The sequence below is a fragment of the Carcharodon carcharias genome, chromosome 1 (genome assembly GCF_017639515.1).
Source record: "Carcharodon carcharias isolate sCarCar2 chromosome 1, sCarCar2.pri, whole genome shotgun sequence".
NCBI lineage: Eukaryota > Metazoa > Chordata > Chondrichthyes > Lamniformes > Lamnidae > Carcharodon > Carcharodon carcharias.
The window spans coordinates 200,306,393-200,324,322 of NC_054467.1; the positions used below are offsets into that span (position 1 = coordinate 200,306,393).

General features: G+C 38.8%; 1 protein-coding gene across 5 annotated transcripts in view; it reads right to left on the reverse strand.

Moving 5' to 3' along the window:
• Positions 1-15,797, reverse strand: part of ubap1 (ubiquitin associated protein 1) — a 49,785-nt gene extending 33,988 nt beyond the window's left edge. For 2 of the 5 annotated variants that reach the window (XM_041199905.1, XM_041199872.1), the window contains exons 1-3: positions 15,614-15,753; positions 14,262-14,394; positions 4,351-4,397 (exon numbers count right to left, since the gene is read on the reverse strand). In XM_041199905.1, the coding sequence (XP_041055839.1) occupies positions 4,351-4,390 (40 nt within the window). In that variant the 5' untranslated portion in view covers positions 4,391-4,397; positions 14,262-14,394; positions 15,614-15,753. Of the gene's footprint in view, positions 1-4,350; positions 4,398-14,261; positions 14,395-15,613 lie in introns of all 5 variants that reach the window. The other 3 variants (XM_041199880.1, XM_041199897.1, XM_041199888.1) reach the window with 3 other exon arrangements.
• Positions 15,798-17,930: the final 2,133 nt, after the last annotated feature.

The window sequence follows — 17,930 nt, forward strand, 5'->3', positions numbered from 1 at the left end:
CATCAGCTGAGGGAGGACGGTATGTGTTAATCTTCAGGGGGTTTCCTTGCCCATGTTTCACCTGATGCCATGTGGTCCGGAGTCAAAGTTGAGGACTCCCAGGGCAACTCACTCTCTAATGTATACCACTGTGCCGCCATTGCTGTCCTGCCGGTGGGACAGGACATACCCAGGGATGATGATGGTGGCATGATTTGGTGAGGATGACTATGTCAGGCTGTTGCTTGACTAATCTGTGAGACAGCCCTCCCAATTTTGGCACTCGCCCCCCAGATGTTAGTAAGGAGGACTTTGCAGGGTCGATAAGGCTGAATTTGCCGTTGTCCTTTCCGGTACCTAGGTCAATGCTGGGTGGTCCATCCCGTTTCATTCCTTTTTGAGACTTTGTAGCAGTTTGATACAATTGAATGGCTTGCCACTCCATTTCAAAGTTAAACTGTGGGTCTGGAGTCACATGTATGCCAGACGAGGTAAGGATGGTAAAGGACATTAGTGAACCAGGTGGGTTTTTACAACAATGGTTTCATGGTCATTACCAGACTTTTAATTCCAGATTTTTATTGAATTCAAAGTCCACCATCTGCCGTGGCGGGATTCAAACCCATTACTCTGGGTCTCTGGATTACGAGAGACAATACCACTATGCCATCTCCTCCCCTGACTTTAGATAACCTGGTCGAATGCTTAATTAATTGTTTCAACTAAGATGTCCTTTGGGGATTCTTTAAGTTAGAAGGCCCCCCTGTTCCTACAAATCATTTGATAATTGTGATTTATTTCTCCCATGTATTTACATGAAGCTTACCTGGCTCTTAAGATAGCTGAAGTTTGATGATAACAACTGGCAGAGAGCTGATCTCTAATTCAATTAACTGTGGCTTTGGAAATAATTGTGAACTTTTTTTTAAGCCTGTTCCATACACTAATCCCAAGTCCATTACATCTTTTATCTATGATTTTGACTAATTTTCTGCCCTGAAGTTATGCAACCTGTTACTACAAGAAAGTTAAAGCTGAGTACTCTGCACTTTAGTAATCTGCCAGAACAGTAAGAATTGACTTTGAACTTGACATTTAAAATTATAACAAAACAATCAAAAGTTAAAAAAAAATTGTAAATCCTATTATCAGGAAGTTCTAAAGATTAAAAAGCAAATTCAGGCATTTGAACAAAAGGACATTTTACTTCTGTTTAAAATGTGTGGCTACGTGCTAACATTGCATATTTTTTTTACTATGAGCGCTACTAACAAATCGCAATTTCTAAAACAATCACCAACATAACCTAAATGATGTAATAATTTAAAAGAAAGAAATTAATAGATGTGAATGGACTGCGTATGCATGGGTTTGATGGATTTGTGAAAGGCATTTTCAGGATGTTGAATTCATAAAGTACTCATTTGCTCTAAGGAGTGACAAGCTGATTAAAAATCTATTGTGTTCATAGAATAACTGGACTATTTAAATATAATTTTATTCATTAATAATAAAAGAAACATTCAAACTGATTCATGTGAAAACACCCATTGATGATGGAAAAAAAATGTCGATGAAAAAAAGGTCAACATTTAACACAAATAAAAATACCTGGAAAAACTCAGCAGGTCTGGCAGCATCTGCAGAGAGGAACATAGTTAACGTTTCAAGTCCGAATGACTCTTCAACAGGACTATTGAAGAGTCATGCGGACTCGAAATGTTAACTGTGTTCCTCTCTGCAGATGCTGCCAGACCTGCTGAGATTTTCCAGGTATTTTTATTTTTGTTTTGGATTTCCAGCATTCGCAGTTTTTTGCTTTTGTCAACATTTAACAGTTAGTTCATGTCCAATTAATGACCTTGGTCTTCAATGCTTTACTAATGCACAAGTTTTCTTTCACATGTCTATATTTTGTTCAGACTTCCCCTAACATCTTTATCCCCTAACATATTAGTTTACTCATAATTTACCTATTGGCAGCAATTTAGGGCAAGTGCATACTGGCAAGTGTATAACACAGAACTCTTGAGCAACATATAATTTACTCCCACTGAGTTTCGGATATTTCACGCAAAACTGTGTTCACATGATACTGATCATAATGTGCTCCCAATTTTGAGAGCTCATTTAAATCCTTCAATGTATTGCTGTCCTGTGGCACATTCTCAGGTATCTGATGTGTACTATTCATTTTTGTTGTTACTGCTGGTCCCTACTTTTCTTAGCTAGTAGTAAGATCGGGATTTGCATTTATATAGAGCTTTTAAGGTAGAAAGCCACCCTAACACAGTTTAAAGAAGCACAATCAAAAAAAATATATTGAGACCAAGCCAAAGGATGAGATATTAAGGGTGACCAAAAGCTTGGTCAAAGAGGAGGGTCTCAAGAATGGTCCTTAAGGAGGAAAGGTAGATGGACAAGCAGATAGGTTAAGGAATTATATCCAAGAGCAAAGGGCCTGGGTGGCTAAAATTACAACCATCAATGATGTGGTGAAAAGGGGCTTGTGACAAAGGTAAGCCAATAATCATGAGTGATTTTAATCTACATACAGATTGGATGAATCAGATTTGCAAGGGTAGTGCTGGAGATGAGTTCATCAAGTGTTTATTAGAGCAGTGCGTTCCCCAGCCAAACAAAGAACAGGCTATACCACATCTGATAATGTGCAACGAGACAGGATTAATTAATGACCACAGAGTAGCAGTGATCCAAACATGATTGAATCTCGCATTCAGAAAGTCTCAGGCCAGTGTTTTAAACTTAAACAAGGGCAATTATAAAGATATGAAAATAGAGCTGACTAAAGTGAACTGGGACATTAGGTTAAAGGTCAGTCGAGATGCAGTCCCAGACATTTAAAGAGACAAAACACTCAGCAAAGATACATGCCAGTGAGAAAGAAACACTTTAGGGGAAGGACACACCAGCCATGCCTAAGGAAGTTAAAAATGAGTATGAGAGAAAGCCAGCTAGAAAAATAAAAACAGATAGAGTTTCTAAAAGTATTTAAAAACAAAAGAAATAACTCAAGTGAGCATTAATCCTCTAGAGTGAGTGTCTGGGGAATTAATAATGGAAAATAAAGAAATTGCAGATTTGAGTTGAGCAGATGTTTTGAACCTGTCTTCTTTAGAGGATACAAATAACATCCTAGAAATAGTTGTGAATCAAGAGATGAAAGGGAGAGAGGCACAGACAACAATTAAAATCACCAGGCAAAGGGTACTGAGAAAATAATTAGAACTAAAAGCTGAAGTCCCCAGGTCCTGATGGACTTCATCCTCGGGTCTTAAAAGGGACTAAGATAATAAATGCATTGGTTCTGATTTTCCAAAATTCCCTAGATTCTGGAAAGGTCCCATCAGATTGTAAAATAGCAAATGTAACTCCTCTATTCAAGGAAGCAGGGAGACAGAAAGCAGGAAACTACAGGCCAGTTAGTTTAACATCCATCATAGGGGAAATGCTGGGATCTATTATTAAGGAGGTAATAGAAGAGCATATAGAAAATTGCAATGCAATCAGGCAGATTAAACATTGTTTTATGAAAGGTAAATTGTGCTTGACTAATTTATTAGAGTTACTTGAGGAAGTAACAAGCAATATGGATAAAAGGGAAGCTGTGGACATAATATACTTAGATTTCCAGAAGGCATTTGACAAGGTGCCACAAAGGTCACTACTCAAAATAAAAGCTCATGGTGTAGGGGGCAACATGTCAGCACTGGCAGTGCAGAAGATTGGTACGCTAGCAGGAAACAGAAAGTAGGCATAAATGGGTCATTTTAGGGTTGGCAAGATGTATCGAGTGGAGTGCCACAGGAACCAGTGCTGGGGCCACAACTATTAACAATCGATATTAAAGATTTGGAAAAAGGGATTGAATGTATAGTTGCTAAGTTTGCTTGTGACACAAAGGCAGGTAGAGAAGTAAGTTGTGAAGAGGTCATAAGGAGTCTGCAAAGGTATTTAAATAGGTTAAGTGAGTGGCCAAAAATTTGGCATATGGCGCATAATGTGAAAACATCTGGTAGTTAAGATTATCAGGTGTTATGCTAAAGTAAATAATGATAGATTGCTTCCACTGGTTGACAAGGTGGTAACAAGAGGCAAAAAAATCTAAAATAATTACAAAAATAATTAAAAGGGAGATTTGAAAAAGGTATTTTACAAAGATGGTGGTTAAAACATGCAATTATCTGTTGTAACCTTTGTTGAAGCAGAACCTAGAATTTTTGAAGTACATCAGAGAAATAGGAACCATTAATACTGATCTGTTAACTAACGCTTCACTTAAATGATGGAAAAAACAATAGTCTGTTAAAAGACTAGTTTAGTCTTAAAAAATGTAGTTTATAAGCATACCAGAGTTCTGAAAATCTGATCCTGATTTCCTAGAGGCCATTTAGGATCTAGAAAAAGACAAAGTAATGCTGATTAATCACCAGAAATAACAGGGAAGGCACAGACAACAGACACTGTTACGCAGCATTCAGCATAAGATTCCAAAGGTTACGTCTGCTTTCAATAGGACTGTTATGACAAATTTAAATTTATACCTGCAATAGCACAAATTTGGCAAGATAATTAAAGTAAAAGCAGAACAGTGTTCTTTCACTACTTCGACTCAAAGGCCCAACTATGTGGCTGGCTGGTGCTGATGTACATTGTGCTAGCTCAGGTATAATAGCTGAAGACAAAACAACAAAAATTTGCATTTTTGAGCACCTTTAATGTAGTAGAACGTCTCAAGACACTTCACAGGGGTGTTATCAAATTTTGTTTGATAATGTGTCATATTAGGACAAAGCAGCCCGCTTGATTGGCACCCCTATGACAAACATTCACTCCCTCCACCACCAACACACAGTGGCAGTAGTGTGTACCTTACAAGATCCACCGCAGGAACTCACCAAGCCTCCTTAGACAGCACCTTCCAAGCCCACAAACGCTATCATCTCGAAGCACAAAGACAGCAGACACATGGGAACACCATTACTTGCAAGTTCCCCTCGTAGCCAGTCACCATCCTGACTTGGAAATATATCGCCATTCCTTCACTGTTGCTGGGTCAAAATCCTGCAACTCCTTCCCCAGCAGCACTGTGGGCGTACCTACACCAGGGACTGTAGCAGTTCAAGGAGGCAACTCACCACCACTTTCTCAAGGGCAATTAACGATAGGCAATAAATGCTGGCCCAGCCAGCGACGCCCACAACCCATGAATGAAAAAAAAAGGGCATATTAGAGCCAATGATCAAAATCTTGATCAAAGAGGAAGATTTTAAGGAGCATCTTAAGGAAGGAAAGAGAGTTAGAGAAACAGAAAGGTTTAGTAAGGGAATTCCAGATCTTCAGGCCTTGCTAGCTGAAGGCACAGTTGACAATTCTGTGGCAATTAAAATTTGGGATGCTCCAAAGAGAAGGGGTGAAAACATGGAGAGATTTGAATCCAAGCATGAGATAATGAAAGTCTTGGTTTTGTGTTAACTGGGAGCCAATGTGGGTCAACAAGCACAGGTGAGATGGGTGAATGGGACTTTGTGCAAGCTAAAACAGAATCAAAATCCTGGAACCAGCTTCCTAACAGCACTGTGGGAGTACTACATGGAGTGCAGCGGTTCAAGGCGGCAGCTCACCATCACCTTCTCAAAGGCAACTGGAATGGGCAACACATGCTCACCTAGCCAGCAATGCCCACATCCCGAGAAAGAATTTTAAAAAATAGGTAACAGGGTTTTGGATGACCTCAAGCTTACGGAGGATAGAACATGGGAGGCTGGCCAGAGTACATTAGGATAGTCAATTATGATGGAGATAGCAAAGGCATGAATGAGGCTTTCAGAAGATGAGCTGAGGCCGGGGTGATGTCAGGTGAAACACACCTGGGTCAACATGTGCGGAAGCTCATCTCGGGATCAAATATGTTACCGAGGTTGTGAACAGTCTGGTTTGGCATCCGACAGTCATCAGGAATTGGGATGTATTTGATAGCCAGAGCTCTTAGTGCAGAACAAAGACAATTACTTTGTTCTTCCCAATATTTAGTTGGAGGAAATTTCTGCTCATCCATTCCTGAATGTCAGATGAGCATTCTGACAACTTAGAGACAGTGTAGGGGTCATGAAAAGTGATGATAAGATAGAGCTGGATGTCATCAACATACTTGTGGAAACTGAAATTGTACTCTCAGGTGATATCACCGAGGAGCAGCATGCAAATGAGAAATTGGAGGGGACAGGGATAGATTCTCAAGGCCACCAGAAGAAACAATGCAGAGATGGGAAGAGAAGTGATCACAGATGATTCTCTTGTTTCAACTGGATGATAAGAATGAAACCAGACACCTGCAGTTCCACCCTTCTGGATGTCAGTGGATAGGCATCAGAGGACGATTGTGTGGTCAAGGCAGACAGGCAGAGAAGGACAATGCAGAGTAGTTTTCCTTCGTCACAGTCACATAAGATGTCATTTGTGACTTTGACAAGAGTCATTTCAGTCGTGTGGCAGGTGTGGAAATAATACCTTACCCACATTTTTAAAAATTCATTCATGGGATGTGGGCCATGATTTATTGCCCATCCTTGCTCAGGGGGCAGTTAAGATATTGTTGTGGGTCTGAAGTCACATGTAGGCCAGACCAGGTAAGGATGGCAGATTTCCTTCCCTAAAGGAGGCTAGAAACCAGATGGGTTTTTACGACAATTGGCAAAGGCTTCATGGTCATCACCAGACTTTTAATTCCAGATTTTTATTGAATCCGAATTTCACCATCACCCAGGTCTCCAGAGCCATACATTGGGTCTCTGAATCCTAGTCCAATGACAATACCACTATGCCACCACCTCCCCTTGAAACACTGCAACATGACAAAATGTATATGAACTAACCTATTTTTAGGCATGACCACCACATTGCCCAACCAGTTAACTAACCCTGGTAATCAATGAGCATTCAACCAGACAACAACAAATTGCACCCAATGGGCAAGTTTCTCCTGAAACCATTAAAGGCGATGCAAGTTCAACTGAGTAAAGCACTTTACACACATTGGCCTCTGATGTCCATTTTTCATAATTTTATGCATCAGCTGCAGTAAGACTTTCACAGGTATCTTTGACAATATTTTGTAAAAAGCATTATGCAAAGTATTATGACATAAATCTTTAACTGGATGTTCCTCATCAGCATTCTTACTTTCAGGGAGCATGATGGAGTAGGGAACAAGCTTATGTAACGATTTCACCAAGAAAAAGTTACCAAAAGTTATTATTTCAAATACTACATTTGCCATCATCATCTTTCAGAATTGGGCGAGATGGATTAGCTTTATCGTAATCAGCCACTTCTCTTTCTCTTAGCTCCCACTTTTATTTTACCCTAGGATGAACTTAGTTTATATTAAAGAATTATACTGTACAGGTTACTCAGCCCATTCTGCCTGCTTCAGTGTGACTAATTACTTCTAATTAAAAAAATTACTTTTAATTAATTTAAATGCTTATTATTTATTCAGTTTTCAGTGCTCGCAAACTAGAATGGTCCTGTGGCACCAGTCACACAAGTTCATCTGCTATTTCATGAACGTCTGAGCCTACTTCCAATCAGACACGAAGACTTTATGAGAATCACAGCCCTGCTCATACTGCCAATTTAATCTTCTACCTGATAATGGTGCCTCATCTTTCCCGGTGACTTAAGTATTAGCTCAGCTCATCTGTCAATAATGCAACCAGGGATCAACCATCATCACCCCACAATATTCCTGTTTCTTTTCACTCATCATCATAAGCCTTCCATGCATCAGTTCCAACTCTTGTAGCCAGACGACTGCTCCCCTCGCCTGCTTCTTCTTATGGCGGCTGGTTCTATGACGTATATTATGTACAAGTAGCTAAATTCAAGCTGCCATTTTCACGGAACTGGCAAAGATAAAGTATCATGAGAAAGAAGTGTGTAGGGGAGGGAGCCTTGTGACTATGAGGAGAAGCTGATATACAGGAGGCCTGTGGTAAAAGTGAGGAAAAATACAAAGGCACCCTTTCTATCTTCCTATGACTATCATTTGTAAGCATGCAAGGAGGTAGGTGAAAGATTAATTTTGGGATACATGGAAGAAAGAAAGAGGTGGACACAAACAATAAGTTGAAGATGGTGAAAGAAAGGTGATGAGTGAGGAGACAAGACGAATTGGCAAGGGGACATGCAAGTATAGGACACCAAGAATGTTTGCATGAATGATACAGGTAAAAAGGGCAGTGGCAGAAAAGCTGAAATCAGAAAGAGACAGAACAAGAAACAGAGTGACAGAGGGAAGAAGAAACAAATATTACAGGGAAAGGGCCAGGCAGTGGGACTAGCCAAGTTGCTCTTGCGGTGAGGTGGCATAACACAAAGGGCCTCCTTCTGGGCTGTACCATTCTATGATTCGGCAGGTTAACAGAAAACAAGAATGGTACCAGAACAATACAAAGTAAAGCTGCAGGAGGGCTGTAAAGTGGGATGCATACGTGAAAGGAGTCATTAAAAGGAGTACCTGAAGGCAGTTACTTCTCTTCTAACCACAACATTGCAAAAGACACAAAAGAATACAATAGAAAAAAGAACAAAAAGGCTTCAAGACCTATAAACAACACACCAAGAGATAATGAGAAAAAACAATAAAGAAACAGAGAGAACACCAAGAGGACAGAACAATGCCAACATCAAAACAGACAGGCAAGACATGGACCATATCCCATAACTTACACTGAGTAATGTCACAAAAGAGCCACTCATTACCAAAAAGTAAATTACCATCAGGGTCGGATTGTTTTTCAAAAGGTGGCCAGATGCATCATTTGCAAATAGCATATTTGATTAATTCTCTTGGAAAGGTAACAATTGCCCTCAGTAATTCAGTAGTTACTCATGGACTTATCAAGACATCAGGTCAGACAAGAATGCTGCTCAGAGCTGTTGTGTTGTAAGGCTGTCTCCCAAAAGTACAGTATGATTTTTTTACGTCTACTTTGACCATATGTCAAAGTGCTAAACAAGCAGATAATGTTCAAAGAAATTACATCTCCATCAAAGGTCATCAGAATGGATAAAGGACCCAGGGCTGGCTGCTAGTTTTTATTGGTCAATTTATGTCTGAAGTAGTCAGCCACTTATGCATTCCTACAAAGACCATCACATTAAGAGTTTGCCAAGAGGCTCTGCAAAAAACAATGATGTCTTTGAAACAGGCAACGCAGTTGTACGTATGCCAAAATATTACTTGTGCAGTATAATATGTCTGTATCTTGGTTTCTGAGAAATCAAATGCAATTGTACTCTATGAATTGAATCTAATGTTTGATATTTTCCAGCTTCTGGATTGACAAAACTCATAATTACATCCTATGTGAATTCTAGCAAGCAATTATCATGGTGGAATTTGCTAAATCCAAGCTGTGCAAACACACTATGGTTAAGAGTAAAAGGTGTCACAGTGTAAAAGACATGGTCTGCTTACAGGAACATTCAGACCATTTGCACAACTGGTGTTAGAAAAAGACTTACAACAGAGTGCTGTAACACTTAACAACACTTCAACATTCTAACTGATTTTAAATTACTTTAATAGAATTTATTAATGTACTTTATGTTACTGGTTAAGAATTTTTTAATGAAATCAATGAGGCAATGGGTTGTCACACTGTTCTTCTGCTTCAGGGCAAGAGTTGAGACCAGCCTGAGGTAATGGGATTAAAATTTCTCACAGGACTTCAGTTATTACATATGAATTAGGAGCAGGAGTAGACCACTCGGCCCCTCAAGCCTGCTCCACCATTCAATGTGATCATGGCTGATCTGAATGTAACCTCAACCCCACATTCCTGCCTACCCCCGATGACCTTTCGTTCCTTTTTTAAATCAAGAATCTATCTAGCTCTGCCTTAAAAATAATCATAGACTCTGCTTCCACCACTTTTTGAGGAAGAGAGTTCCAAAGACTCACAACCCTCAGAAAAAATTCCTTATTTCTGTCTTAAATGAGCAACCCCTTATTTTTAAACAGTGACCCCCTTGTTCTAGATTCTCCCACAAGAGGAAACATCCTCTCCACATCCACCTTATCAAGACCCCTCAGGATCTTAAAGGTTTCAATTATTCTCTTATTCTTCTAAAATCCAGTAGAATTTATTATAATAATCACATGTAATAATTACATTATATGTTGTGTATTTGAACAATTTCATTTCAATGGAATTGAGCCTACAGAACAAAAGAATCCACAATTTGCACTCACTCGGAGACCATTATGACAGTGTAGAGATGCGTAAGACATACTTCAAAGTTTGGGGTAAAGTCGCAACCAGGGAAAACCTGACATTAACACCAAAAGTGAACAGAAAGCGACAAGTACAGTATTACAAAGGTTAACATAGGATTTACAGCACCTTGTCACGTTCCTCACCTTGAGATTTAAAAAACAAAACCTGCAGATACATTTAAAATTTGCAGTTTTAAGAGTACCAGTATTAAAATAAGCAAAATAAAATTCTAAAAGGCTTAGCTATTGTAATTGCATCATAAGATGTCAAACTTACTGCAGGAATATAAAGTTAGAGAAAACAAATTATAGCAGAATCTGGAAATATGGAACAGAAACAGAAAATGTTGGAAACAGCAAACGAGACAGTATCTGTATTTCTTATATTGCAAATGTGGCTACAGTTCAAAATGCTTTATTGACTGTAAAATACTTTGGGACATTCTGAGGTTGTGAAAGGCGCTATGTTATTACAAGTTCTTTCTGGAAAGAAAGGAAAATTTTAACATTTCAGCTATATTCCTTCATTTGTTCTGTGAATGGCACAGAATCATAATCAAAGAAAGAGAAGCAAAGATAAAAGGAGATATTAGGTGGGGTGGTGACATAAAGCATGGTCAAACCAATGATCTTTTTTAAGAAGGGTCTGAAATGATGAGGAGGAGGTGAAGTGGTCAAACTGATTAAGAAGGAATTCCAGATCATGGATCCGAAGGAACTCAAGGGAATGCCACCAATAGTGGGGCAATTAGCTGAGTGGAGTGGAGGGAGAGGAAAAATGGAGAGTTGGCCAGGTGGGAATGGTTGTAGAGCTTGAGAAGGTTACAGTAATATTGTAGGGCAAGGCCTTAAAAGGATTTAAAAACAGGGATCGTAATTTTGAGGTATTGGGGCACCAGGGCCTAATGAAGGTCAACAATATAAGCATGATGGGTAAGCAGGATATTGCAGAAAAAGATAGGCAGCAGAATTTTGAATGAGCACATGATTATGGGAGGAGATTGATTCAAAGAGCACTGAAGTATTCAAGTCTGAAGGTGATGAAGGGAGGGATGAATGTTTCAAGAGAACATGGACCGAGGTAGGATAAAAATAAGCATGGTGAAAATAGGCAGCCCTTGTGATGTTTGCTTGAGTTCAAACAGGAAGCCGAGATTAAAGAGCGCTTCAGCCTGAGGAAGTAACTGGGGAATTGATGGCAAGGAAATAGAGAGCTTGTGACAGAGGCCAAAGATGATGGTTTTGGTCTTCGCAATGTTTGGTTAGATGAAACGATAGGTTGGAAAAGCAGTCCGAGAACACAGGAGCAGTTGGTGGATTGACAGATGGCATGGAAAGATGGAGCTGAGAGTTGTTGGTATACATATGGAAGCTGAATCCAAGTCCACAGATGATGTCAACAAGGGGCAGCATGTAGAATAGGAAAGAGGCTGCAGAGATAATACAGTGAATTTACAATTAGATGGATAAGCATGGAACCAAGCAAGATCAGTTCCTTCAGTATGGACAACAGAGGAATGGTATGAGAGGAGAATGGCATATTGCAGATTGCAGAGTGACCAAGGAGGACGAAGAAGAACAATACACTACATTCATAGTCACAGAGCATATCATTTGTGACTTTAGTTAGGCATGTTTCGTATTGCAGCAGGGTGGAAATCTCATTCAAAAGATTCAAAATGGATTTGCGATAAAGTTATGATAAAGAATAACCTGGAAGGCAACGTTATTTTCAACATCTCTATGCCAGGAATGAAAACCTCTTAACAGTTTCTTTACAGGTTTTATTGGAGGTGATATTTAAACAACAAACAAGACAATAAGGTGGCTGAAGAAGAATTCACATGACAATTCCTGACTTTGATTGCATGGTGATTAGCCTGACAGGTATCTCCTAGCTTCCTTCCAACTGTTTTGTTTTTTATCCTGAGCTAACATGATACCGCCTCCATGACCTTCACTTCTGTTTTACACTAACTTCCATCAGTTTAACATTCCAGAAAGTGAATCCCATAACAAAAGCTTTCCTTACATGTATAAAAAAAGTAAACACATAGTTGTCAAACAGATAGATAGATGTATCTGGAATTATCACTTATGATGACATTCAGTAAGGCCCAGCTGATTTGAACTGGTTCGTAAACATTTGAGAGGTATTGTTTGTTTCAAAAAATTCTGAAAAAAATTTTAACTACAAAATGGAATCCTGGTCATAAAATAGATACCTAATAAAAGTTTCCTGACTAGTATTCCAAACAGTAGTGTCCCTCAGATTAAAACTATAAGCCTTCAAGATTTATCTAACTGAAATTTGAGCAATTCTTTTATAGAATCTTGCAGCGCAGGGGGTAATTCAGCCTAGTGCGTCTATGTTGTCGCTTTGAAAGCTATTCAGTTAGTCCCATTCCCCTGCTCCTTCCTCATAGCCTACAATTTTCTCCACTTTAAAAGAACATAACCAATACAATTTTGAAAGTTACCAAGGAATCTGCTTCCACCACCCTTTCAGACACTGCAATCCAGGTCATAACTCACTGCATTAAAAATTTCCTTATTTCACCTCTCACTTTTTTTGCCAATTATCTTAAATCTGTGCCAGTTACTGATATAGAAATAGTTTCCTGTTATATACACTATTAAACCCTCACATAATTTTAAAAAGGTCTATATCTCCCCCCGACCTTCTCTGCTCTAAGAACAATCACAGCTTCTTGGATCTCTCCACATAACTGAAGTCCCTCATTCCTATAATCATTCTAATCTGCTCTGCATCTTCTCCAAGGCCTTCACACATTCAACCGGTAGAAATATGCCTTCAATAAAGCTGTCAACCTTTCAAAATGGTTATATTTTGGTATTGTTGGACTCTCAACTGAAGCCTTTAATCAGAAATCATTCATCAGAGGCAGCCTAGTCTTAACTACATTGAGAAAACCACACAAATAGCTAAAAAAAATACGCTCCATTAACCCATCTACAGGAGTGCAATGCCAAGAAAGGCTCTAAACCAAATACAGCTCAATACATAAAAGAGTAGCAAGCTCTGACACTGATTGACAATAAACATGGAATTTCTGGGTTCATATGACTTTTGACCTTTGTTTTTTTAAGAAAATAAATTAAGGTTCTCCAAGACAGAAGACGAGACACACTGAAACTTTCCTAACTTACAGAACTCATTTTATAACTAGTTATAACCTTTGATTATGCGGTGCAGGTACTATATCTGATTTGTCCTCACTCATTCTAAATTAAAAGCTCTAGACTCTCAGGAACAATGTCATTTGCATCTTGTATTAAAATTAATACTTCCATTTGTCATACAAAAAAGAAACAAATGCTAAGTTGTTTGAGGCAAATTAGCTTCTGTTTAATACTGTTATAAAATTTGGAGGTGCTACTTGCTAATTTGTAAATTTATGGGCACTTTAAAACAAAGGAAATCCTTTCAAGCACATTTCAGTCATTGCTTTATATCATAGATCTGCAATGCTGACCATGAGTTTTATTTTGCTGAATTTTTTGAGATGTGTCCCTTCACTTCACTTTGGAAGCTAAATTTTCAAATACTTTCAGAATTTTATATTTCCTTAGCTCACTCTCTTGAAAGTGGAATTTACAGTAATTCCAGTATGAATTGTCTCAGCTCCAGATGTTTAATGACAGACATTAATAAATTATCCTCAATCTTATTATTTAAACAGTCCCTATTCACTTACGCTGAAATATACTTGTAAATGTGACTAAGTAATTGAAAATGTTCCACTTCAATTGTCCATTTTATAGATTTTAACAAAATAGCACACCAGCAGCTGTAAAGTATGTTAAAAATGTCAACACCTATCCAGTATAAGAAACTTAAGATTCATCACATCACTTTCTATAAAAATCATATTACGTCACTGCAAATATTAATTTAAGAAAATCAATCTTTGAAATTTTGAAAAAGAATACAGAACCTAAGGTGCTTATTTACCTTTTGTTCATTTGCTTCCAGCACTGGGAGTGAATCATAATGATAATGCAGCTACATACTGTGTTTTCATCCTCAATGCCAGCAGCAAAGAGCCAAGAGGAAACAGGAAGATAAAGGATCAATGAAGATGATGCTATGGGGAAGAAAGTGATGAAAGAGGGAAAGGAAGGTTAACAGAAATTAGCAGAAAGAGACAAAAGAGAAATCTAAAAATGTAGACAAAAACCAAAAAAATTTAATCATCCTACGGAATTTTGTTGGGAAATAGTCCCAAAGGCAACAGTAGCATTCGAAGATCTCATCCAGTGTAAGATTCAAATCTAGACACAGTAAACAGGCTGTTTGATATTTGTTCAGGGCATTAAAAATTCCAATAGACAAATTAGAAATATGGCTTTGAGCAAAATTTGAACACTAAAACAATACAGCAAGGGTGGGCTGGTTCAATCATGTGTTCTGCTGAATTTCCAATGATGAATAGGTGGACACCTGATGCCTCTGCACAGAGATGATGCAAAAAGAGAACAGTTGCCAGTTAAGTGAAATACTTCCTGGCAGAGGCCTGAAAACATTGAGTGCCTTTATTTTGGGTTGAGAAGTCCTATACTGAGAATAAAACCAAAGAAATTTCACATCCTCTCAAAGTTATTTGGATTCATATTGAACTGTTACAAAGAACAATGTTGAAGTATGGAAGGCTCATAAACCTCATGAAAATAATTCCAGTCAATAGTTGTACATAAAATAACCATGTTATAATCAGAAAACTGAAAAGTCAAAACTTAAAACATTTCCAATGGCAGCAATCTACTAAACAAATTTTTGAACGAAAAACATCGGAAAACACTTAAAATGATTTAGTCGGTCATAATAAATAAATTACTTTATTAAAAATAAGTTAATTGAAATAGATAAAATATAAGTATTAGAAAACCCCTACGTAATTCAGGCAATTGGATACTCAAAAGTGTACAAATAAAACACGATATATTTAGAATAAAATCACAAGTCGCCGACAGTGCGAGATTTTTAAATGCAAATCTGTTATCCTCCTTTCAACTTTCAGCTAATAAAAAGATGTGTTAAGTGTCAACATGGGCGTTTCAAAAGGGCCTCGTATCCCACTCAACACCAACAGAAACCGCAGCACTGGAAAACTGCCGTGGTAAACGGGCGAAATAAGCAAGTGGACCGCGGTATCATGACTCAATCTGAATATTTAGAGTCTGTAGTTTTAAGTTTACTCTTTACCTTTCGCCCAGAGACTATGTACCTTTAAGCGATAGGGTTAAAGGCTGCGCTCCCCTACAATCTGCTTACCAACACCCAATTTAAATAGTCCCGATGCTTACCTATTGGTTTTCAGTCTCCTATAATGTTGAGTACAATGTCCTGAACAAAATTAACTTTTTTAAAAACTAGATTAATTTGACACTATTTCCTGCTTCATTGCAGGACGCCATCTTACCTGCTGGCGATTGAGGTCATCGCGCGCATCGCGTAACTCACGCCGCCGCTCGTGGTGACGTGATGGACCACACCCTGGACCTTCGTCAAAGCGCACGTTGGGCTGTTTACGCATGCGTATTACTAAATCGTGCCCATTTTGAGTTCAACCATCTTTTATATAGGCAAAAGTACAGTAACTGATAAGTTATCGATTTCAAATAACGAAAGCCATAAACTTGAGGGTAAGATAGATTCTAGATCCACTTTGCAAATTTAACTAAACTGAAATTACAAACAGAAAATCCTGGAAATACTCAGTAGGTTTGGTAGCAACTGTGGAGAGCGAAACAAAGTTAACATTTCAGGTCGTTGACCCTATATTAGAACTGGGAAAAGTTATAAATATAATGCAAAAGAACAAAAGTGAAACTCTACGATAGAGTGGAAGACGGGAGACATTAAATGAGAACGTTGTTGGGGCGCAGTCAAGGGAGTCATAATGGGATAATGAGCCGAGAGGAGGTGTGAAAAGCAGAAGGGTTTTTTTAATAACAAGACCACAGAATATCTAATTTAACATAACAGTATGTGGTACTGATGATGGGTTCTGGTTTGGCAACAGCATAATGAGGGGCTGAAGCCCATTATGGAGGTAATGTATAGTGTATGTATAATACTTTTTTATTCATTCATGGGATGTGGTTGTCACTGGCCAGGCCAGCATTTATTACCCCTCCCTAGGGAGGGCATTTTAAGAGTCAACCACATTGCTGAAGGTCTGGTGTGCCAGACCAGGTCAGGACAGCAGATTTCCTTCCCTAAAGAACCTTAGTGAACCAGATGGGTTCCAGATTTTTATTAAATTCAAATTCCACCATATGCCATGGCAGGGTTCAAACCCAGGTCCCCAGAGCATTACCCTGGATTACTGGATTACTAGTCCAGTGACAATACCACTATGCCATTGCCTCCCCTAACATATGTATAGTATGTGGCCCAGGTTTTGGGAATGGAACAGGATTCTGGCTTCTGGCAGCATGAGCAGAATATCAGGGTCTGAAAATATATGTGTGGGAAGGTTTCTAAATTCGGCAACATTGTGGGAAAGCTATCTCAGAATCTGTAGCCCGACCTGTCTTCTGCATGCTCTTCTGGCTCGATTCAGTGTTCATCGTGATGTATTTACCAGCTGTAACAGCAACAATTGTTGTTGATCTGCTGAATGTTTCCAGCATTTTCTGTCTTTGTTTCAGATTTCCTGCATCTACAGTTTATTGGCATTCCTTTATTCTCTGAGTAAATCTATACTGCACCTCGGCATGACCCTGACTCTCACCTAAAATTAGGGAACCCGAATTAATTTGAATGATAGAGTGAATTTATATAGAAGTTAAAATCAATTAATTTACTTGAAAATTTAAATGGAACTTTATCTTGAAATTTTAAATAATTGTAGAGTTTTGTGAATGGGAATTAACATAAGTTAATATGAAATGTTAATATAAAATATACTGTATTGCTTGATGCCATTCATTCATCTTGGGAGACGATGGTCTCCACCCACGTGTATGTCACATCTGAACTGTATATCACCTGTTGTGGCTATAAAGGCTGATTCGTGAGTGGCAGTCCCTTCTGCAGCTGGCACAGAAAAATAGCATTGGCCCAAGGTCAACTGATGTTTTTCCTTCTGATGGGCTCTCTTTTCCACCATCTGGTCATTTCTATTATCCTCTACTTTTTCCACATCCTTCCTAACTGCTTGTCTCCAGGCATTCTGGTCAGCAGCAAAGACTTCCCATGCATCGACTCCAATCCCGGTCAACTTGAGGTCTCACTTGCAGGCATTCGTATATTGCAGACGTGGACAGCCTGTTGGTCTCATGCCGATAGCAAGCTCGCCATAGAACATGTGGGGATGTGGGCATCTTCCATTCAGCTCACATCGCCAGCCAATTGAGTCACCGTTGACTCAAGAGAACAAACATACTGGGGATCCCTGAACGCTGGTGTACTTCCATATTTGGCACTCTGTCTTGCCAGGAAATGCCCAATATTCATATGAGGCAGTGGAGTTGGAAGCTGTTCAGCCTCTTTTCTTGGCTTGCATAAGTTGTCCACATATTGCTGCTGTACAGGAGGGTGCTGAGAACACAAGCCTGATATACACAGAGCTTTATATTTTTGGTTAGTTTGCTGTTGGTCCACACTTATTTTCTC